General features: G+C 40.5%; 3 protein-coding genes across 3 annotated transcripts; 1 reads left to right on the top strand and 2 right to left on the bottom strand.

The window, feature by feature from the left end:
* The first annotated feature begins 751 nt into the window (after positions 1-751).
* Positions 752-6,500, top strand: terf1 (telomeric repeat binding factor (NIMA-interacting) 1). The gene is made up of 10 exons (XM_085468501.1): positions 752-1,011; positions 1,442-1,525; positions 2,069-2,196; positions 2,584-2,670; positions 2,785-2,934; positions 4,332-4,441; positions 4,531-4,554; positions 5,878-5,975; positions 6,092-6,165; positions 6,264-6,500. Exons 1-10 carry the CDS (start codon positions 828-830, stop codon positions 6,423-6,425), a joined length of 1,101 nt encoding a protein of 366 aa, XP_085324627.1. The 5' UTR covers positions 752-827; the 3' UTR covers positions 6,426-6,500.
* Positions 6,501-7,074: 574 nt separating this feature from the next.
* On the bottom strand, positions 7,075-11,264 carry sbspon (somatomedin B and thrombospondin type 1 domain containing). Its single transcript, XM_085468502.1, has 5 exons — positions 10,650-11,264; positions 9,518-9,712; positions 9,303-9,381; positions 8,533-8,709; positions 7,075-7,246 (listed from the first exon to the last, which is right to left on the bottom strand). The coding sequence occupies exons 1-5, from the start codon at positions 10,873-10,875 to the stop codon at positions 7,129-7,131; spliced, it is 795 nt and encodes a 264-aa protein (XP_085324628.1). The 5' UTR covers positions 10,876-11,264; the 3' UTR covers positions 7,075-7,128.
* A 6,539-nt stretch (positions 11,265-17,803) lies between these two features.
* lg9h8orf89 (linkage group 9 C8orf89 homolog) lies at positions 17,804-22,910 on the bottom strand. Its single transcript, XM_085468503.1, has 7 exons — positions 22,546-22,910; positions 22,410-22,455; positions 19,863-19,957; positions 19,457-19,595; positions 18,919-19,026; positions 18,771-18,826; positions 17,804-18,502 (listed from the first exon to the last, which is right to left on the bottom strand). The coding sequence occupies exons 1-7, from the start codon at positions 22,742-22,744 to the stop codon at positions 18,363-18,365; spliced, it is 783 nt and encodes a 260-aa protein (XP_085324629.1). The 5' UTR covers positions 22,745-22,910; the 3' UTR covers positions 17,804-18,362.
* Between the last annotated feature and the right edge of the window lie 148 nt (positions 22,911-23,058).

Consider the following 23,058-nt stretch of genomic DNA (forward strand, 5'->3'; position numbering starts at 1 on the left):
ATATTTGGAAAATTCTGAATTTATGACTCATTGCCTAAAATGGGTCAGAAATAAGAAATAAATAACACAAATGGCAACAAAATATTTATTACAAATGTATTTTTATTTACAAAAAACACACACAAACACATTTTTGTTGCTACAATCAGTTCTTCCAGACCTGCTTCCAAGTTCCATGAAGGGTCCTAATGAAAGAACTGATACAATCAGAAAAGTAAACAAAGTTAAGGCTGTTATAACTATTATAACTGTTATACTCAGCTGATTTCACCTGATACCCTGCACAACCTGTATGGTTCACAGTGAATGATCCAATAAAAAGAAAATATTCCCAAGGCATCCCACCCCAAAAAAATTGTCAATGCCAGAGGTCAGAGGGAAACGGCTTGATGGGCTGCAGCAGAAGACGACCACATCAGGTGCCACTCCTGTCAGCTAAGAGGCTACTTCAGCAGGGTAACATGGCAAGTCATAAACCTCAAATCTTAAACATGAGAGTGAGTTTTCTGTACTCAAATGTTCTCCACAATACAAAAGGCAAGTTTTCAAAGTTTGACTGCATAAAAGGTTGAGAATTGCTTTATACCTAAAATTAAATACTACCCTACGAGTCTACAAGTTATATCTGAAACTTAATGCAGTGAACAACTTCTTCAACTTGCAGTTGCCTCAAATTGTTTTGGCACGATCTGAACAAGGTGATATTGATATTTAGTTACTCCTCCTGAACGCCAGAGGGCGCTGCAGTCCGATTAGCGAATTCAAACTGGCTGGTAAATGGTGAGCGCGCGGGTGTTTTTAAAAGAAAAACAGGAATACACATAAACATGGCGGCTGAAAATAATAACAGAACCGCTTCAGATGTAAATAGCATCGAAGAAGGTGTCAGTTTTTCTCACATTACCGCCGTAGCTACAGGATGGATGTCGGACTTCATGTTTCTAAGTTTGTGTCGGCGTTTTAAGGAGAGCAAACGTGATGAATTCAACGAAACGCTCTCAGCTTTCCAGAGTGAGTGAGGCACCTAGGTTACGTATATTTATGCTTAATTTATGATTATTTCTGTGGTGTTAGATTAGCTTCCTAAGTTTACCATTAGTTAAAGTTTAAAAGTTGGTAAAGACAAACATAAAAGAACCAAATATCACGTAAAATATGACAGATATAAAGGTGAGATATGTTTAAGGAGTAGACGCCAAAACAGCGTCCGAGGTGAAACTCTTTAAGCCATGTCTATTTTTATGTATTTTTTCATTTTTTTGTTAAGACCTGTCATGTTGTTGTTAAATGCAACTGGCACCTTTACTCAGAAAAACGAGAGGAAGAACCTCTCGTTGGTAACTTTAATGTAAATATACGTGTACGTATAAGTCTTCACAAAGTTTCTGAAAATATTGTGCCTAACACAAATTTTTTTTTCATTTATTCTTTTTTTCCTCAGCCATTCAGAAATTATCTCCTAAGAGAAATGAGAAAGCAAAGATCTGTGACTTCCTGGCAAGAGTCATGCATGGAAAGCTGCTGGGTAAGAAAACATGATGCCACAGTTTTTAAATACACATTAAAAACTATTAAAATGGCCTGCATTTGTATAGCGCTTTTCTAGTCCCTAAGGACCCCAAAGCGCTTCACACTACATTCAGTCATTCACCCATTCACACACACATTCACACACTGGCAATGGCAAGCTACATTAAAAACTATTAAAGATGAGAAAGGGGTTGGAAATCACTGACTAAAAACGTATATACCCACCTGTCTCTTCATCAGTGATGCATTAACTTTCCGTGGCCTAGAATTGTGGTTATTTGTCAGCATGATCTAAATCTCCCGTTACATCCACATCCCATCTTGACAGTGTCTACCTGCATTGAGTTTCTGCCATGTACTTACTACTTACTTACTAGATATTTACGTTAACAAGGAGCTGAGTAGTTGTACCTAATAAAGTGGTCGCTGGGGGTATACTGTTTTACTAAAAAAAAAATTAACAGCAGCAGACTCTTTCTGTCCTTCATCCTAGTTGGCTTCCTGTTTCCTTGTCCTGTAAAACACTGTTTTTCTTCAGATGTGCAGTTTGAAGATGATGCCTCTGTGATGCCTCTGATGTCGGCTGCCAGACTCTGGTCAGACCTCAAAAACACTGTGGCAGACGAAAGTTTGTTTAAAAACGTTGCCATCCTTTTGATTGTACAGGTAATAAAGTTTTGTTTTGTTTTTCCTACCTCAGTATGGGCCTTTGGGGGATTACTTCACTTGTAATTGAGCTACAAACAATATAGGGAAAGAGTTTGTTTCACCTCATATTCATTTTTCAATTTTGAGAGCACAAAGGAGCGTCATGCTTGAGTAAAAGAAACGGTGATTAACAAAACTAGTTAAAACACGATCCATTGTAGTGCTGGTGGTTTTCCTTTAGCTCTCTTTGAGGGAACTAAACATTTTACTATGTGGGGGGAAAAACACAACACCAGTGCTGAAACTATACAGATGTTTGATTATGAAATGAGCAGGGTTTAAGTCCTGATGTTGGCTGCATGTATTGATTTTGAGTCTAATGTCATACATTTACCCTGTGCCTAGTCTGTTGCTGTCTGCTTGGAGAAGGGTGAAAGGTCTTCTGCCTCCTCTGCCCTCAGGTGGTTTGAGAATAACCTTGAACTTCCACAGGTCTGTATGGCAGTTATTCTCCCTTTCCTTTTCAAAATAAAGGTCAATTTTGGAACGTTTTAATTATTCAGTAACAGATTTTAAGCGATTTTAACAACTAATGTGTTTTAACAGGGTTTGAGAGTTAAGCTTTCGAAAATAGTTGCACAGGCTGAGACTTACCACCCATTCCTCATGAGCTTCAGCTTCAGTCGCCTGCTAGAGACAGTCCAGTCCTACTTGGATGCCTATTTGGAGAAGAATCCTTCTGACTACCTTCTCAAGGTACAGCACCTGCAGAACCTGTGTTTTATGTCACAGCCAGTATCAGAATGAGATTGGAACACAGGTCTGCTCAACTATGTGAAAAATCACACTCACTACTATCATTGTCAATATTGAGATCACAATTCTGAGAATTTTGAGAATAACCTTTAAAACCTACAGGTTCGTGTCTCAGTTATTTAAAGCCCTACTACTTTAAAATCAAGGCCAACATGATGTCCACCCCAACCTTAGTTCACAAGTTGTTTGTCAGGCCTACATACTGAGTTTCTACAAGTCATACAGCACTGTGTTCACAGAGTAAATTAAAATATTTGTTTAAAAAACTAGACTAGATATGTTTATATGTATTATGTTTCAGGTTCTGGGCTGAATATTTTATTTCCTAAGTTGTAAGTTTAAAATTCACTTTAAACTCTTAGAAATGTTTTGGGTTTTTTTGCAAAAAGTATTGTCGACTTTTTTTGGATTTCTGCTTTAGGGGGCACCACAGCGGATCATCTCACCCTTTCTTTAGCATTGTCTTTTGTCACACCAACCTTCTGCATATGCTCTTTCACTACATACCTCCATCTCTGCACATGTCGAAACCATCTCAGCCTTGTCTCTCCAAACTTATGTCCAAGCCAAAATATATAAAAACCCCTTTGCACTCTTAGTGAGATGGAAGGTTTTTTGGGAAATACACCGATCAGTGGACACTTGTCATCATGGGACTCTGGGGCTGCATAACAGTTACAGTTTGGCCATCATCATAAAATCCACAGACCTGTGCTCGCCCACTTTTTTCTGCTTTTGACACGTGGACTTCAAGCTCTGACTGTTCACTTGCTGCCTGATATATCGCACCTCTGGATTGTTGTGAAGAGATAATCACAGCGCTGGTTTTAATGCTGTGGCTTGCTGATGGGTGTACATGAGGTGTCCAAAGTTTCTCGGTAGTTAACAGGCAATGCTTACACAAATTTTTGCAGATATTAATTTCTCCTCCTCTTGTTTTCTCCTTTTGTGCTGAAACTACGCTCTTATCCTCCTGAGTAATGGCGCTCAGACCAACTGAAGGTGCTGATGTGACGTTATCAGTCATAGCTAACTGACAATTTGTCATCAAATTAGTTGGAAGGGCAAACTGCTGCATTCTGTAGAGTCGTCCTCAGGGCCTAACAGACTCGCTTATTCAGGAAAGTTTTATGAATGATTTACGCAAGCCAATGACCTCTTGATGGCTGTACTTGGAAGGGTATGCTAATGACTGCCCTCATTAATTTTGCTTTTCATTACAGCAGTACTTAGACCAGAAAGTTAGTTGTTTTTAGAAGTTTATGAAAGGGTCATATTTATATGCATAAATTAGCAAAGCTAAATGTCTGTGTTATGTCTACCTCTCCGATCATCAGGCAGCTTCAAAGATGGTGCAGTCCTCACACAAAACTGAGGGTTTGGAGGACGAGGGGCCCCGGGACAGCTCTCTTTCAAAGAAGGCCAGTGATGTCACGGAGGACAGAAAGTAAGTCGTAGTATTTTTGAAAAGCCTCATTTATTTAAACTCTGCTTCTCCTTCATGCTAAATATTCAGCTTTATTTATGTCCTAACAGGAAAGGAAACACCACATGTCACAGGTCAGTAAGAATATGTTTAACACTCACTAGACACATTATTAGGTACACCTCGCTAGTACTGTATTGGAGCCCATTTTGCTTTCCAAACCACCTTGATGCTTCATGGCACAGATTCAACAAGGTGCTCGAAACATTCCTCAGTTATTTTGGTCTATATTGAAATGATAGCATCGCACAGTTGCTGCAGATTTGTCAACTGCACATCCATGGTATGAATCTCCTGTTCCACCACATCCCAAAGCTGCCCTCTTTGATTGAGATCTGGTGACTGTGGAGGCCATTTCAGTACAGTGAACTCATGTTGTGTTCAAGAAACGAGTTTGAGATGGTCTGAGCTTTGTGGCATGGCACACAGCCATCAGAACATGGGTGTACTGTGGCCATAAAGGGATGGACATATGGCAGTATTCAGGCAGCCTGTGGCATTGTAACAATGCTTGCTTGGTACTAATGACTGATTCAGACTTTTGTGGCCAATGCCTTTGCCGGCATTCACACTTGTGCACTACGCGTTACAGTTATGTCCCAATCTTTTATATCCTCTGCCAGCCTAAATGATTCTAGGACGTCTTCTCTTCCTAGGTCCCCTTTTTCCAGTTTCTTTTGGGGTTTTTTGTTTAGTTTTGTTTTCTCCCCAGAGGCTAAAAAAAAGTGTCCTTGGTGAAGTTTTTCCACTTCTTTTTACATCCCCTCACATCAGTCCTGATAGTTTAAGGAATCTCCCTCGAGGAATTCAATCTGAGAGTCCATATGTTGACGCAGGGATTGATGTTCTCTCAATGATTCATTCGAAAGAAGCAGGAAATGCACAGGAGGAATCAAGAGGCCACTCAAAGTAGTTGGGGTGTGAGTTTCAGAGGGGTTTCTGATTAGGTACCTGTGACATAGATTTCACATAGAAGCATAAATCCTATTTCGGGGACAGGTGTGCCAAGAAAATATTCCCTACAGCACCAGCCTGAACCGTGTTTTCATATTGTTTGTGCCAAATTCTGACCATCAGGATGTGCAGTGTGCCCTTCTGCTGCTGTCGCGCATCTTCTTTGACGTTTGATGCGCATTCAGAGTTGCTGTCCTGCAGCATATTTTCCCACCAGCTCAAAGCCATGTTTCCATTCTCCCCTAACATCAACAAGGGATTTTCACCCAGAGAACTGTGGCTTGCTGGACATTTTCTCTTTTGGGACCATTCTCTAGAGATGGTTGTGAAAATCCCAGTAAATCTGCAGTGTCTGAAGTACTGCCACGTCACATTCAGGGTCACTTAAATTACACATGTAGGTTAAGGAAATAATTGTGTCGCACTGTATTACTCTTCCACAGACCAAAACGGAAACTACTCTCAACCATAAATACAGATGTGTGGAAGCCTGATACATGCAAGAAGCGTAATTTTTCTCTACGTCGAATCTCCAGTAATGGTGGGTTTTAATTTTCTTGTGGCTTTGATTGGTTTCTGAATTTTTCTTTTGAAATTTATTTACCAGCACATCATATTTGAGCCTGAATACAAGTAAATTAATTTCAAACCTTACAGCATCAGAGTTATCCCAGATGACAGAAAATTCACCAGACACAAAAAAGGCACAAAAAACAAGAAAACCCCCTCAAGTAAGTAGAACCAATTAATCCACAAATCAGTTTAAGGAGTTATAAATATTCCTTTAAGCATAGAAAGCAGGAGTTTATGTTTTTTCCTTTTTATCTAGAAATGGACCTCCCAGCTGGACAAGTACCTCAAGGATGGTGTTAAACGTCACGGGCAGGGGAAGTGGTCTCGTATCTTAATGGATTATGACTTTGAAGGACGCACCGGCACCATGCTCAAAGACCGCTGGAGAGTTCTAACGAGGGCACATGAAGTGGGATAAAGACACACAGAGCTTCTCTAATTCGTACAATGTAGCATTTGACCTGTAAATAAAATCACCTGATTTTTCTATTGATTTTTTTTAATGGTTTTAGTTGCATGCTCTGCTATGTTTGCACTGAAACAATTTACCACCAGAGGGTGCTCAAGCACAGAACAGTGATCTGGGTAAGTTGGTCTACTGTGACTGGGTAAATTTGACGATGTGTAACAATGTGACAATGTGTCAGTAAAACATAATTGTATATTTCACTCATTTAGTCTTTTTTAGCTGACCAGCTAAAGCTTAACCGTGTCAGTGTATGTGCTTTGCTGCTGCTGTGTGCACCCAGTCATACCACCAGAGAGCAATCACAGGAAACGATGTAAAAGTTTTTAGTTTTTTATATTTAAGGCCACATTTTTTTAGATAAATAAGGTGTAAGACAAGACATTTGTAAAAGAGTACAATAGCATTGTTTTATAACCAAAATAAAAGGAAGTGTGCTTAATGTGTGTGAGGAAAAGGTGGAATGCTGTACAAGTGTCTTTCTATTTTAATGTGTATGAAAATCTGCTATTTAAAAATACTTTACACTGATCTGGACCATATTAAAAGACATATCTGCAAAATTAGGCCTCTTAGTGTTGATAGAGAGACGATGTGCTGAGGCATCTGGCTGCCCACTGATGATTGGTTTTTAGATGTTCACGTGAAATCCATATCAGATGAAGACAAAACTGTGTTGTGGAGGACAGGCGCACCGCAGAGTTTTCTGGATCTTCTTCCAAGTCCCGCTGCACTGCGGGTTCCCCACCGCCTGCCAGTGGAGCACAGTCTCCCTGCAGCACAGTTAAACCACTGGTTTCATACCACTTTATGCACATGGTTTCACATAGTAATTTCACAAGATCTCAGCACTGCTTAGCTTAAGGCAAGGGCACATTAAGTGTTGAAGCAGAAGGTGGACTAATTTTGTAGCTGTTTTAAGTTTTATGAACTGATTTAGATTTTTATGTGAAATCGTGCAGTTAGGGCTTTGTAGACAGGAACACAATTTCCATAACTTTGGCTCTGTACGGTAGTGCAATAGATTAAAGTGCAATGCAATTTCAATCCAGACTTTCAGCTTTAATTCAGCTCCTTTCAGGGGCTCAAACTGGATAAGTGAGCATAATCATAACCAAAATGTTTACCTTTTAGGATTTTGTTAGTTATGGTTGACAGACTGACTGAAAGCCATGCACATTGATGAGTTTCCTCCTTCCTGATGGTTTTCCAGGCCTTTAGTTTTTTTGCCATTTAGTTTGCTCTTCAGGAATTGAAGTGCATGCTCGAATGGCTTGTGTTCCCTTCTCATTCTGTCTTCCATCTTGCAAGTATTGCTGTATGCTTCAAATAACGAAACATACATATTATACTTTCATTAGTCCAAACAAATGCTGTTTCACAACTTGTCTGGTACTTTTAGATGTTTAAATTTGTTTTTTCTGCCCCTGGGCAATGTTCACCACTTGGTTAGGTGTTATGAGGGGTGTTCTTTTACCATGAAACGGATCATCTAATCATCTACAATTATCTAATTATCAATGGAAGATCATGCCTTTTTACTTTGCTTAGCACACCATTGAGTTATTATCTCTTTGTTAAACATTCACCAATTCTAAAGTTCCACCTCTCTCACAGGTTTTTAAATCTCATTGAGATTAAAAATCTCATTTCCAAGAGAGACCTGGCATCATGGCAACAAAAGTCACATACAACATAGGTAGAAATCCACTGAAATCTGGAAGTTGTGGGTTCAAACCCACAGTTTTCAAATGCAAATGGTACACTTGGAATTTTTCCAGATGTTTTACGTTCAAAATTGCTCAAAAAATAAGCCGAGAAGCCCACATCTGTCCATGAAGCAGCTTTTCAGTCAGATATTTTGGTCCCTAAAGAAAAAGGGGGCTACATAATAAATAACCACCATTCCTAAATGTTCCTTCAGTTTGTAAAAAAAATAAGAATAAAAGCTGAGAGTCTGCCCTTTTAGACCACATTCAGCTGTAAATTAAATGCCAAACAGTTTAAATATATCTGGACTGGAGGAAAAACACATGTAAAATGGCCGATAACTGCATACTTGTCTGATTCCTGACCGTCTCCCTGGCAGCTGCTGGTATTGTTTCGCATGGCAGGAGGTTCACATGCCACACACACGTTAAAGCCCTCTGTTATGTAGCGCATCCACAGTGTGTGGGGCCGGTTCTCCACAGTGCAGTGGGGCGTCCGTGACTCTAGCTTGAATTCCACACAAAACCTAAAGGGCGACAGGATTAGAGTAATGAAGGTGAACAAATAAATCCTGAAATACTGAGACAGTAGAATTCAAACAAAATAAACCCTTAACGCACAGGAGAGCGACATCGAGGCATCATCACTTGGTTAGGCGATATTGGGAATTACTGATCAGTAAAAAAGAAAAACCCACTTTATCCCCAGTAGCAGGGACACAGCTCTAATGAAAGGAATAACAATAATTAAGCATATAGATGCTTTGAACTGCTCGCAATACCGCACCTACTGTCATCCCAACCTTTTGTGTATGCGCTTTTCATGTGACAGCCTTGAGTATTTAATTTCAAAGGATTGTTGGCAGTCTTTCAGCATCGTTATGTTTAATGGTCTGTAGACAGAAGGCCAGGTGGGCAAACACCTACAGGTAGCTCGTTGGTTGGAAAACGTTGAGCTGTTATCTCCTTTCAATTTCATTTGTGATACAAAGCACAAAAAAGAGGTTTTTCCCCTGAAAGCATTCATGAACCTTTCAACTCTTGAATTTAAAGATTCTTGAGGTCTGTGCAGTTTCAGAGAGCATCTGCAGGCTTTATAGTACCATGATATGAAACCTACCCAGGGTTTAGGGGGTTTCCGTAGCTGTCGTGCTTGGGCCTTCCCTTGGCAAACGCCATGCTGGTGATGAATGCAGGACCTGATAAGAGAAACCAGATCATCTATGAATTACAAAACAGGCTCAAATGCAAGAAAATATGCATGCAACTTCACACACACACACACACAAAAATGCAGATACAGTAAAACCAGAGAGTGTTCATCTGGTTGTATACCTGAATTGAAGCCACAGTGTCTACCCAGGTGGTCTCTGTATTCCCTGCAGCCAGCTCGTTGCTCAAGGCCGGGGCAGGGCTGGCCACTGTTGTGGGGCTGCTGTTCTATGTGACGAACACGGATTCGCACCGAAGGCTGGCAGGGTTTGGCACAGCCGCTCCAAAAGCTCCAGTCGCTCACAACACAGTCCTGAGCTGGATGTTGGCACCAGTATCAAGAGAGAAACGTTATTAGAGGAAATCCTCTGTTGCAGCGAACAATTAAACTGCATTTAAACCAAAGACTCACTCCCTAAGATCTTAGCTTTTGTGCCAGGATTACAATTCCAATCGACAGTAAGATATACCATTGTTCTTTAAGGGATGAATAATTATAATATTCCGGTGGAAGAGTGGAATGTGACTCAATATCCAGGAAATAACTTTGGATTAATGAAGCATCGATTGTGACTTGTGGAATTAGTGCTTCCTGCTCTGATACAAGTATTCTGACAGTGCGCCAAGTGCGCCGCTCAATCAGTGACTGAGTCCTGTGATTTATTTTCTTTGTGCCTGCTATGATTCCACTTTGATGCATTAAACATTCAGATTTAGTCACTACTGGCCCATAACACATATTAAATGTGCCTAGCTTGTTTGACTGTAGCTGTTATCGCTACAACTGATTGACAGAACCACATTCTTAAAATATTTGTACTAATTCCATTATGTGGGCCAGCCAGCCCACTGAAATGAGGTTAGGCTCAGAGCTACTGGGGTTATTTGGTGTGCTGATTATTTTTTGTAATGCGGCAGGTGAGACACATGCAAGAAACACAAAATCAGAGATTATGTGGGGTTTGCGCCATGTTAGAAGCTGAAGAAAACAACAAAAGACACAGAAGAGTTGGAAAGGACTGAAGTTAAATGCACACAATTTGACATGTATGGGAAAATGTGGAATGCATCCACCCATGCCACTTCACTCATTAGAGGTATGTTGTGTGATAAGCAGCCCACTAATGACCAGATAGTGGGGATAATTTGTCGTTTTATCTTCTGGACAACAGATTTAGAAGATAGCAAGAGGTCGGGTATCATAAAGTTAAGGTGCGCACCAAAAAATAAACAGTTCCATCCATTCATCACTCACCTGGACACTCTGTGAAGTAGTCAAAGCAGCAGTCTTTAGTTCTGACGCAGCCTTCATCACAGTAGCATGTGCCGTGCACACGGTCCATCCTCCAGTCAGTGGTCAAACAGTTTGTGTCTCTGCCTCTGCAGCACTTCCCTGAACAACCTCCACTCACCAGGTGGTTCTCACCTAGAGCAAAAACTACCAGCAACCAGCAGGCAAACTGAACAGAGAATCCCATCATGATGGAGTGAGGCCAGAAGTCAACCTCTGAAGTAAGATGCCAGCCTCTTGGTTTCCCCCCAGACTGTGCTCACACACGTCTCTACCTGTGTTTACTCCTGCTCTGGTTCTGCTTCTTTCATGCTCGTGACCGTGAGAGGGAGAGGTTGGAATACCAGCCCAGCCCAACCCAGCCAGGACTGAGCTCTGCCACAGGAGCCCTTGTGACCTGGAATTCCTGTGTCCGTCTCCTGTGTCCAGCCCTTCAGTTTCCCTCCAGAAACAGGTCTGCAATGCAACCTACAGTACAAAACACCCAATTCCAGCACTGGCTTTCGTGTTGTGTGTGCCTGCCTTTCCTCAAAGCTGGTGTCTCTCTCCCTGTTCCCAGCTGAGCACCTCCCTCCAGTCGATCACACTCGGGAGGAGACGATGAGGACAAGGGAGGGGTGAGCTGGTGATGCATGCTTTACCATCCCGCCTCTGTTCTTTCTTTTTTGCCTCTTTCTTACCTGCCTTATTCTTGTTTACCTTTTTTCTGACCCTCTTTCTTCAGAATACCTGTGACCTTCTGCCACCCCAGGTTTCCGAGTCCCAAAAGAAAGGGAGGAATGTGAGAATTTGGCAGGTCTCCAATCAATTGTTCTACTGTATAACACCGTCCCCTTCTCACCTCTCTCCCTTTTTCTCTTTCCCTTTCAAGTTCCTGTAATCCAGCAGAAATCCAAACCGTTCGGGTATGATTTTGTCTGTGTGCTTGTTTTGCTTGTGAGGTTTACGTAGACTAAAGATTAGCTTCACTGGGTCAGAGGCTGTCAAAAAAAATCTACATATCAGCTTCCCCTGAGCTCAGCCATAAATAAGGTAATTGTTTTATGCGTGCAGTTGTTTCCTGCAATTCTGAACATGTGTGCTATTTGTTTTAAACAAAAACAAAGGACTTTTAATGCACTACTCAATTCCTAAATGCTGGAAGCTAATTCCTTCTTGACTTTGTTTCCAGTTTTATGCTTATCTAAAATAACCATCTACTGGTTGTAGGTCATATTATGAAGGCAAACAAGAAAGTGGTATCAGTCTTATCAAGGAAACAAAGAATCATATTTCCCAAAATATCTCCTTTTACCAATCACTGATAACCTGTTATATACTGTTATAAACTGCATACAACATGGAAACCCATTTAAATACAATGCTAAGAAAACATTATCTGCCCCCTTCCTGATTTCTTATTTTTTTCCGTATTTGTAACACTTAAATGTTTCTGTTCATCACACTAATTATAATATACAGTAAATAAAAAAAATAACCTGAGTAAATACAAAATTCAGTTTTTAACTGATTATTTTATTTATTAATAAGGAAAACAACCTATCCAAACCTACTTGGGCATGTATGACAAAGTAGTTGCACCTCTTCTAAATCATAAATGAATTGTCATTAACCACATATTTTGATTTACAAAGACTTTTCTAAGGATTTGGGGCTCCAGCAAACCACAGTGAGAAAATGTAGAACAGTGGTGAACCTTCACATGAGCCTACCAAAATCACTCCAAGAACACATCCATGACTCATCCAGGAGCTCCCAAAAGAACCCAGAACAACATGAAAAGAACTTCCCTCACTTGCCTCAGTCAAGGTCAGAGTTCATGATTCAACAATAATAAAGAGATAAAATCTCCTCCATGGGAGAGTTCCCAGTAGGAAACCACGGCTGATCAAAAAGGATAAAAAGACTCATCTCACATTTGCCAAAAAACATCTTGAAGATCCCCAAGACTTCTGAGAAAATATTCTGTGGTATGACGAGACATTTCGAGCCTTTTATAAAAAGAATATATGATGGTCTCGGGCTGCTCTGCTTTTTCAAAGTCTGGAAGACTTGTTATAATAGATGGAACCATGAATTCTGCTCTTTACCAGATGATCATGAAGGAGAAATCAGTTCATGCCCTAAAGCTCAAGAGCCCTCAGCTTAAGCAGCAGGACAATGATCCAAAACACACCTGCAGGTCCATCTCTGAATGGCCCAACAAAACAAAAAGAGGGTTTGCAGTGGCCTAGTCAAAGTCCAGCCATAATTCAAGTTGAAGTGCTTTGGTATGACCTCAAACAACCCCCAAATGTAGATAAATTTAAACGATTCTGCAAAGACAAGTGGGTCAAAAATTCCTCCACAGTGATGCAAAAGACTCGCTGCTAGTTATCACAAACGCTTGATTGCAGTTCATGCTGCCAAAGGTGGCACAAACAGTTATTAGGTTTAGGAGGCAAATACTTTTTCACAGTGCTGTACGTTGCACAGGAGCTCCAGTTTGCATTATTTACAAACCACAGTGTAGTGTTAATATAATGCGCAATTCATAATTTTTCAGTAAAAACTGAAACTCCTCAATGTGAAATGAAAGACTATCAACTTTATAATGCAGGACAAGCCCAGTCGTGCCCTCTTTAATGGCATGATGGAGGGCTACACAATATATGGCAAGGATTTCTAATGCTGCTGCTGATTGATGATGACAAATTGGAGAGGGCAGACAAAAACCATTTTTTACTTATATGCTCCAGGGGGCCTGACTGTTACTGTTGCTGAAGAAGCTCAGCCTCTTCCACATTATTACGGCCAACAAATGGGGCCTCTGCAGGGAGCATCAGCAGGAAATGAGGCCTCCTCACGCCTCCTGCTATTGAATAGGTAGACACTAGTAATAACTGGATACTTCGCTGTCTTGAAAAATAATCTTTCACAAGGGGGTCTGGCTGGGTCCTTTGATTATTCTTCATGCTATGGAGCAGGTAGGTCAAGCGACAGTAATAGCCTTCATCTCCACCACAATCATCAGCAGAGGCATCGCTAAGAAGCAAGTGTCTGAATCAGTTAAAGTTAAGTTAAAGTTAAATCTACAAATATTAAACACAATAAATAATCCCAGCTGTGAAGTCTCTTACTTTTTAACCGTTTTAACCAACTATAGTGCTGATTTGATCTGTCCACTGATGCAAGACGTTCAGCAGCATCAGCCTCAGCATGAAGGAAGCGCACATCAAAGCATGTGTGTTTTCCATGTGACAGGCTCCCAGCCATACTGCTCATTTGTCGGAGACAATCAGCCTTACAGCAACACACCCAGTCATCTTAGTGTACATCGGTTAATGTTTCACAAGACGGGGAGCGGTAATAGAGCATATTTATGATCTCCAAACAGTGTCGCAAGTTGCTGCGTCATCCATCCCCTTCATTTGGGGCAAGAGCAGAGATAGAAGGAGATACAAAGAAAGATCGATTTAGTAATAAATGAAAGTCTGCTGTCCTCCCCTTCTTGCAGTGGGAAGGTAGAAGGGTCAGCCCTAGCTTCATCTCAGCTATATGGGGAATGTAAACTGGCTCTCCTCAAGGGAAGACTTGACCTGGGTTTCCATAGTTTCAAAAGGGTTCTTGACATCAAAAGCTCTGGTTGACAAATACTAGAATTTACCTTTACAAGATGGCATGTGTTGTAAAGATGATGCCATCCATGACTAAGAAAACGCTTTCTCTGTGCTGCACAGAAACTTTATTTTTAAGCCTTTCTATCGAAAAAACAAAAAAGCAACATCAAAGCGAAAACAGACCCAAATGTTTGTTCTTAGAGAATATTTGATTAGAGCTGGTCGAAGTAATTAGTTCGAGTTTCTTTCTTCCTGATGAGTACAGTCAGTTCCTTCCACATGAATGGAAGCCTTTGTCTATTATCTACTCAATTTATAGCACATTCTTTCACGTCTACATTTGTATATTTGGGTGGTTTTCCAAGTGCGGGAGTGTTTTGCACCGTCTGTTCTTATTATCTGTTCTTATGTAACTGAGTTTCAGTAGTTTCCTTCATTGTAACTTGAGTTCATCCATGCACGGGCATTTTATCCTATTTCTTGTGGATTACGTATGGATCTATGCCACACAGTGGCATGAGTTATTATTTAATGAGTTGAGAAGTTTGGTGTTTGACTTAGTGCGAGTCACCAAATCACACTTTTAAAAGTTCTTAAAAGGGCGTATTCACAGTGCAAACACTCAGTGAGCCTTGCTCTTCATGTCGCACTTACAACAGCGTCTATTATGGCAAGACGTTTTGTACGTCCTTCTAATGATACTCCATTCATTACAGGTCATTACTGCTGGATAGGCCCCGGAGAGGACTGATGACACTCTAGCAATGGCTCTACAAGCTGGCTGGCCTTGGAGAGCTGCAAGTGTAATGACATTGATGAAAGTTTTTCTCCTGCCTGATCCTGACATCGTCACTGATAATTGTCCCCTCATGAGTCACCTCACCTGGCATATGGATCCATATGTATGTAAATCAATGCGGACATTAGCAGCAGCCGGCAGATGAGTCAAGATGTGTGGGTGGGGAGTGAAACCGAGCCCTGCCCCTGAGAGAGATGACGCTTCGAGTAATGATAATGGCTAGGTGGCAGGGTGGAGCTATCGGGGTAGATTTCATAAATCACATCGTTAAATGTCACACAGCAGTGGAGAGGTTAGGACCTCGGGCTAGTGCGCATGCATGCGTGCGTTTCTCTGTCAAGGGCAAAGTGTGTAAATATATATATCTTTACCAAACCTCAAATTTCACTGATGCCTGTGAATAACAGATCACTCTGGTAGGATAGATTGATGACATGAAAATAAATAAATGTCACCTGACCTGTGTGCAAACATTTTGAAATGATAAAATTACAATTGTTGTTGTTTTGGTTTTTTATACGATCTTCTGAAAAAGACAAAAAAAAGATTTGACCTCTTTTTTATCACTGTATAACTGTCTTTTAGGATCCTTAAATATAATTTTTAGACCACTGACAAACTACAGACTACCAGACATGTTTCCTTTTTTATGCTAATCCAGACACACGGGGTACAGAGTATACAAACGAAGTGATAATTGTTGTGCACGGCAAACTGCATATGATCAACACTTTCAATATAGAAAAGCGCTGTGCTTGTCCACAGACTCGAGCTGGCTCTTTTCATCTCATACCTAATAGCGATGTTAGCACAAGGTTTCTTCCTCTCTGTCAGAAAAGCCTAAATTGCTCAAACTACAGGACTCTGTTCAGCATGAAGAGTGGCCTTGGAGCCTATCTTTGGTGCCTGTCTATCTCGGTGGCCTCAAAGTCTTTTCCTGGCATCTGTCTATGTTATACCGAGCCGAGACTGCAGCATCGTGAAGGACAAAAAGCTGAGTTGTAAGCAAAAATTAAAAATGCACCACATCTGAATGAATAAAAGGAACGAGCACGAGTTTTTCTCTAGTATAAAAATGCACATAGTTTAAGGACAAAACCAGAAGTGGGAAGATAAAATGATCAGCAAGAACACGTGTTATCAAGTCAGCCACAGTGAATAATAATAAAAACTTACATCTGAGTCTCCTGAACTGTTTCGAGGAAACCTTGTCTCATCAAAATTTATATATCAGCACAGCATATTTGGGAGATTTTTGATCTGAGGTGTTGGCACACAGGCTACATTCTCTGATCCTTGCTGATAGAGTCACAATGTCAAGTCAGGTGAAACAGTAACACAACCTGGCTTTTTTTTCAGCTCATAAAACGTGTTTCTGATGCTTTCATGCCTTTTGTGAGATAAAATGAATTGGCGTTTTCGTCATTATCGGATCCTTGACTTAAGAGACAGTTGAACTTTTAATTCAGCACTGTCTCGTTTGTTCAAGGTTCCCGTGGAACTACAGTGAAACGATAAACCACTTGTGGGCAGGCCCCAGAACAGCTCCTATTAAAGACCTCATTGTTGACTGTTTGTTCCAGGTCATTTTGTTTCACTACACTTGAAATGGACGCTAAAAACCCTGCAAGAAGAGGGAGCCCCGGCCTCCATTTGGGCATTCATGCACCCCCTTCCCTTGGTATGAATAAGGGGATGGCTCTGTGTTTCTAGGTCACTGTGTGCCCCTGAAATGCACACCTCACAATCCCGGCGGAGGGAGGGACGCAAACAGAGCCTGACGTTTGACAACATCTCAGTGCTATTTAATAGGGAGCTTAGGCACACACTCCCTGAAATTAAACACAGTTGACAGTTGAGTTTCAGAGCGCGCATACTGACTGATATCCTTGATGATGGCTTCTTCTCCTCTCCCTTGCTGCTTTGTTTAATCCAGCAGAAATGCCAAAAAGAGAAAAAAAAAACAATAACTGAAACAAAAACTCTCTTAAATGTATATCAGACTACGTAGAAGCCTTCATCTGTCACTTTCAGCACTAAATGATCTCAGCGACAGAACTTCATCTCAGCTGTTTCCCCTGCGTCTTTCTGATTGGCACAGGGTGACGCAGAGGAGAGCTGTAGCAGCGTGATAACACGCATCAGCAATTAGTGGAAAAACGATTTCAGCCATTAATTCTTTCTTTTCTTGTTCCGTCTTTATTTACACACAGAGCCAAGTAAATTTAATCTTATTAAATTTTAAAGGGTTGTAAAGAAACTTTAAAATGACGTCAGATGTGATATTTTCACAACCTTTACTTCCACCAAAGGGACAAAACTTATAAATAGTTCAAGTAATGAATTAATGGTTCAAATATGTAGCCAAATACTGCACAATTATCCAGTATAGATGGCTGTAGAAAGTAGAATAAGGACCAGTTCTTTTTATATCTATTCAAAAAAGACTCATATTTCTGCACACGTCCAGATTTCTCTCTACACAAAAATAGACAGTTGCATGGCTGCTGTCAAATACAATGAACAAGAGTATTCAGCAGCAAAACTCTGCGTTGCGTGGGACAGCACCACATTCTCGGATCTGGGGGCACAGTTTTGTGTCTGTTTCGTAAATATGGAATGCATATTTTGCTAATTGTAGTGGTCTATATGTAGTGTTTGCACCAAAAAGTGGTGTGACGGTCCACATATGTGGTGAAAAAAAAGCTATACACATGAAGGAAGGTCCTCAAAATAACAAAAATAAATTTATTTAATTTCAGGAAGACAGTTAACAAGGCACAATAATGGCTTTGCTAAACTATTTACTATATATGTCAATATTTCACTTACTTAACAAAGCTTAGATATGCTGTATGTCTGAAACACTGTGGTAACGATGAGGCCAAAGATGGACACCGTATGAAATATGATACAGATGATACAGAAAGAAATATGGCCGCATTATACAAGAGCCATTAGAAAGCTAAATTAAATATCCTGCATGCAGGTGCTGGGTGGAAAACTGCTGACAGCTGTGCGTCAGACTGGAAAATGTTTACCTAATATTCATCACCGGCATTTATTGTTGCAGCAAGTCCGTACTACACGTAATTAAGAATCCCAGAATGTAACCACCAGCCATACCAAGCAGCAAACTAATATCACAGAGGACAAACAAGCAGTCAGAACGAGCCACTGAAATGAACATGGCGCCCTAAGTGGTTTATTCTGTTCCGTCGTTGGCACAGACTCGAATGTTTTTAACCTCGACCAGTGTGACTGGGAAGGAGGTGATTGTCAGGATGGAGTCTTTCGAGGTTTTCTCATTTTCTTGAGCTTTTCCTGCCTCACCGTCTCGCCCTCCAGAGAGGACAGCTCAGATATCCTGTGGATGTAAGAGCGAGAGGCTCCAGCTATTGGGTCCGGATAGGACTGGCCTGTGTGGCGAGAGAAATGGAAAGAGATGGAGAGAAGCACAGGGTATATTTAATCTCTAAATATCCTGCACACATTTCCCTGTCATTAAGTAATAATAATCTTAATTAGAGATAAACTCTTGAATAATATGCCGCATGTTACATAAAAACACAAAAAACTGTTTGCTGTTTGTTTTTTCACTTCAAAGCTAAGTGTGCTGTAAAGGCAGTACATGTGGACCTGATGTGTTAAGGCTGAGAATGAAGTCAAAGCAGGAAGTGAACTCACTTTTCTGATTGTTTTTAACAGTCATTACGTTGGAGGATGGATATTTCACCTTGGGCCTGCAGACGACACAAGCACAACAGAGGTGGCTGCATTGAGAATTAACTGAAAACACTGGCTTGGTCACATTTTGTTTAGAAAGCCAAAATACCTGCCAAGCTTGCAGTTCTCAACCGAAAAGGTGTTTCTGCCACTGACGACTAAAGCTGAGGGAATGAGGACGGCTGGATTTGTGTTCAGTTTATAGCTTTCAGGGTACCTGGGAGACGCAAGTAAAAACATTAAGGAGTATAATGAACGCAGAGCTGACATTTTACAAAGCTTCAGACCAACAAACCCCACTTTTCCCATAAATAGAAGATTGAGAATAATTTGTTATTGAGATAATATTTTTGTGCAGCATAATGATTTTCAGTTCTAGCTAGAATTGCCCTTGAACTGCCAGAAAATTAAACATTAAAAGCTACTCGAGCTTTTCTTTTTTTCTGACAGATAATGCATGCGTGTCAAAACAATACTTTTATCTGGCTGCTGTTTCTCTTTCTTCACGTTATCTGTCATACCCTGCATGAGACTGTGACTCAGTATAATAACTAATATCTGTGCAGCTGTCTCATGAAATATGCTTTTTTTTTTTAAGAAATTCCAGCTACAATAAGCTGCCCAAAAGATGTTAATCCAAAGGTTACCCCAGGGTGAAGGGTCGCCCTGTGTGGCTGTGGGAAAGCTCCTTGGAGAGGCTGAAGGATGGGAGGTTACCAGGTCTGTGCACATGGTAGTCTCTTGGCAGTGGAGGAATCACAGTTTTGGTCCTCTCTAACATCACACCTTAAAAAGGGAATAAGAAAATTGCTCTGCATTAATTCCACTGTCAGGTTATATCTGTAAGTTTCCCGCAAGTAGCTAATGTCCCACTGGAAAGGGACCTATAGAAACTATGTAAGACAACAGCTCCACCTGTTGGCAGTCAGTTCACACAAACCCCATGCCACAAATTTAAATTTAGCCCATTTTGAGTGGGGAAGTAAGAAGAAACTCCTTAGTTTCCTCTCAGTTTTATTAACATAAGGCTGTCTCCTGTTCTGCAGTTCTTACATTTTCTATCTAACAGAAAGCGCCTCCCGCTGAGATCCCTCTCTGGGTTGGTGTTTTGCAACTCCAGCTTGTCATCTTTGGTTAAAGTAGGCGTCCTAGAAAAATTGGAGAAAAATATATCAGCACACGTGGATTCTATATTTTAGATAGTTGAATACCACCTAGAAAAAAACAAAAACATGTCATGGCACCAACAAATGTCAAAGTTTTATAAAGAAATGCTTTTTTATTTTTACATTAAATCAAATAAAAATTGTTTCAGTAACAATCTTTATGATTAATCATCATGAATTACTTACGATTCACTGATAATTTCCCATTACTGATTTGTAATGGAAAGTCAGCGGAGGCGTAGCGGAGGCCCACCTTCAGCAATCATTACTTCCACTGTCGAGTGGCATGCTGTGTTCCCTAGTGGAGTTTTATCATGTTAAAATGCTGAATGGTGATTAGAAATCCCCCTTTTTCAATAATTATGTTAGCACCGTGCTAAAGCTGAGCGTCTGCTTTGTGGGTTCAACTGTATTCTCAATATGAATTTTAAAAAACAATCTTCCCTCTGAAACTTGTCACAGTATTTTTGTGATTTCCCGTATGGAAAATTGTCAAACAAAACAATATTTCATACAATAGTTTGTGATACTCTCATACCACTAACTTGCTCAACAGCACCAGCTAACACCAACCTCAATAAAAAATATGTGAGAGACCCCTTCAAATGACTAAGAAAGAAGGCCAGTGTATGAGTCTCTAGTGTCAGAAGCAGGGATGCCTCATGGGTCCTGAACTGGATAATGGTCAAGAGGTGACTCGTGAATATGGTCTTCTGGGCAGAAGTGGAAAGAAAAGGCTAAATCTGAGACTAGCCAATAAAATAAACAGATTAGAAAGGGGGAAAGAGCACATTGGACAAAGGGAAGACTGGAAAATGTACTATGGGCAGATCAAGGTATTTAAATTTGAAAGTTAGAACAATTGTAAATGTAGTAGAAAGGAAAATATGCTGGAGGAGTCCATACACTGCCCTTCAAGCAGGTACAGTAAAAGATTTCTACAGAACAAAAGGGATCTTGAACAAGTATGTGCAAAATACTATTACTACATTTTGCATATGCGTAATGCCATATGCTTTGGGCACAACTTAATCAGAGCTAATTTCATTTTTCAGCAGTACAATGAACCAAAGCACAGTTTCACTGCAGGGAACTATCTAGAGAGGAAGCAGCCAGCTGGTATTCTGTGTCTAATAGAGTAGCCGGCACAGTCACTGCATCTCAGTCCTGAAGAGATGATGTAGGAACACTCTGGCCATATGCTACGTATGAAATACAGATCAAACCAGTCCGGCTTACAGTAAGCAATTCAGGAAGCACGGGGTGAAAAGTTTCCAGATTAAAAAACTGACAGCTGAAATCTGCAGCTCTGTGATTTCTGCACATGGGCAATTCTTTTACAATAAAGTTTCATTAGCAAATCATTATTTTTGCAATATCTTGACAGTATTTCCTATTCGGTATGCAAAAAAGTACGGATTTTCATTTAAAAATATGACATTTTCTTGGTGTTATTGAGCATTATATTCAGGGCGACCTTGTCTCAAGGAGTGGGTCATCTACCAATCAGAAGGTCGGTGGTTCACTTCTCTGCTCTTCCAGTCTGCAAGTCCTGCAAGGATCCTTACCCTTAGGCAAAATACTGAATTCCAAGTTACCCCCCAATGCATCCATCAGGGTGTGAATGTTAGACAAGGTCCTTAGTGCTTGTATGAATGTGAGTGTGATTATTATGTATATTATTATGTAATGAGGCTTGAGTCAAAGAGTGTTCAGTTATATAAGTACCAGTCCGTTTATGTATAATTCTTGGATCTTTTATCATGTAATATACCGTAATATACTCATACTCACCCTAAAACAGGGCTCTATAAAGGAAATAAGTGGTTCATGTTGTGGGCTGGATATGGAACCCAGGAAGGAATTATTTATGGTTATCTATGTAGCACTAAAAATGCCATAATCAAAATTAAATGACTGAATAAATATATTGATATGCAATTAATTGCACAAATATTCAAAAATGTGTTTTATTCATACAGTATGAGATCAATTGAAATGCATTGGTGTTTTCGTTTTCCTTTGTATTTATTTGCATCTCCATGCAATTTTTTACATTTGTTTTTACGGAACTTCCGTATTAATTTGTCTTATTTTATGTTTGCAATCGTATCTTTATGTATTTTTGAGCAAGCCTGATGATGTGGAGTAGCCAATAAGTAGGTGCCAGCCTCCCTTACTTGCATAATAGGTAAAAATAAAATAAAATAAATAAAAACAGGCAGACATTAGTCTAGTGTTAATTACGTTGGATTACAGTAGTTCGGGTCTTCCATATAAGCCTGGCACGGAAACAGTAACGCCATCCACTCTCTTTCAGTCTGTACTAGCATAGTGGTTAAAAACAACGAGTGTGAAACACTGTGAGAACATCTCTTTTATTATATCTGTGGCGTAGCGTTTTTATAGCTTCCAAAATATTCACATAGCTTACCCTCCAATTATGAAGCCAGTCAGCTGAGGTTTCGCGTCCCTGGACTCTACAACACAGACAGCGCTCAGCATTTTACGGACCGTTAGGCTAGCTTCTTTGAATGAATTTGGCACATTTATGGAGCACGCTTACTCACTGCTCAAAGGTTGTATAACAGGAAATTTCCTTGGTTGACTTTGCCTTAAAGACGCTTGCCCTCCACCTGCTCCCATCCTCAAGTTCCTGTATGTCGGATATCCAACCGCATCAGGGCCGCGCTGCCCGCAGTTCGAGCTTTCCCGGGATATTAGCCCCTTTACGGTGATTATCGACGGGTCTAACTGGCAAGTTATCATGATGGAGCAGCCGCACGAACATCTACTTCAGACATTACCTTAGTGCTACACACAGCTAACGGTACATGGGTTAAAACCGGTTATCCCCGAGCAGCAGTGCTAGGCTGCAGCTCACTCTGGTACAACGCTAACGAGTCATCACGTCACCATGGAAACAGGCTTCAAAATTCGCCTGCATTGGTTTTTTTATATTTAGCTTTCTGTGTTTCCTAACCAGGTTACGTAATAAAAATGTACCCAAATACTATGTCCTATAATACCTAAAAAAAAATATATGTATTTTATCCATTATCCATACAGGCTACAGCTAGCCC

This window comes from Copadichromis virginalis, linkage group LG9, assembly GCF_057382275.1.
Source record: "Copadichromis virginalis isolate Kocher_CV1m ecotype Utaka linkage group LG9, C_Virginalis_male_GT1.1, whole genome shotgun sequence".
In the NCBI taxonomy this organism is placed as follows: Eukaryota; Metazoa; Chordata; class Actinopteri; order Cichliformes; family Cichlidae; genus Copadichromis; species Copadichromis virginalis.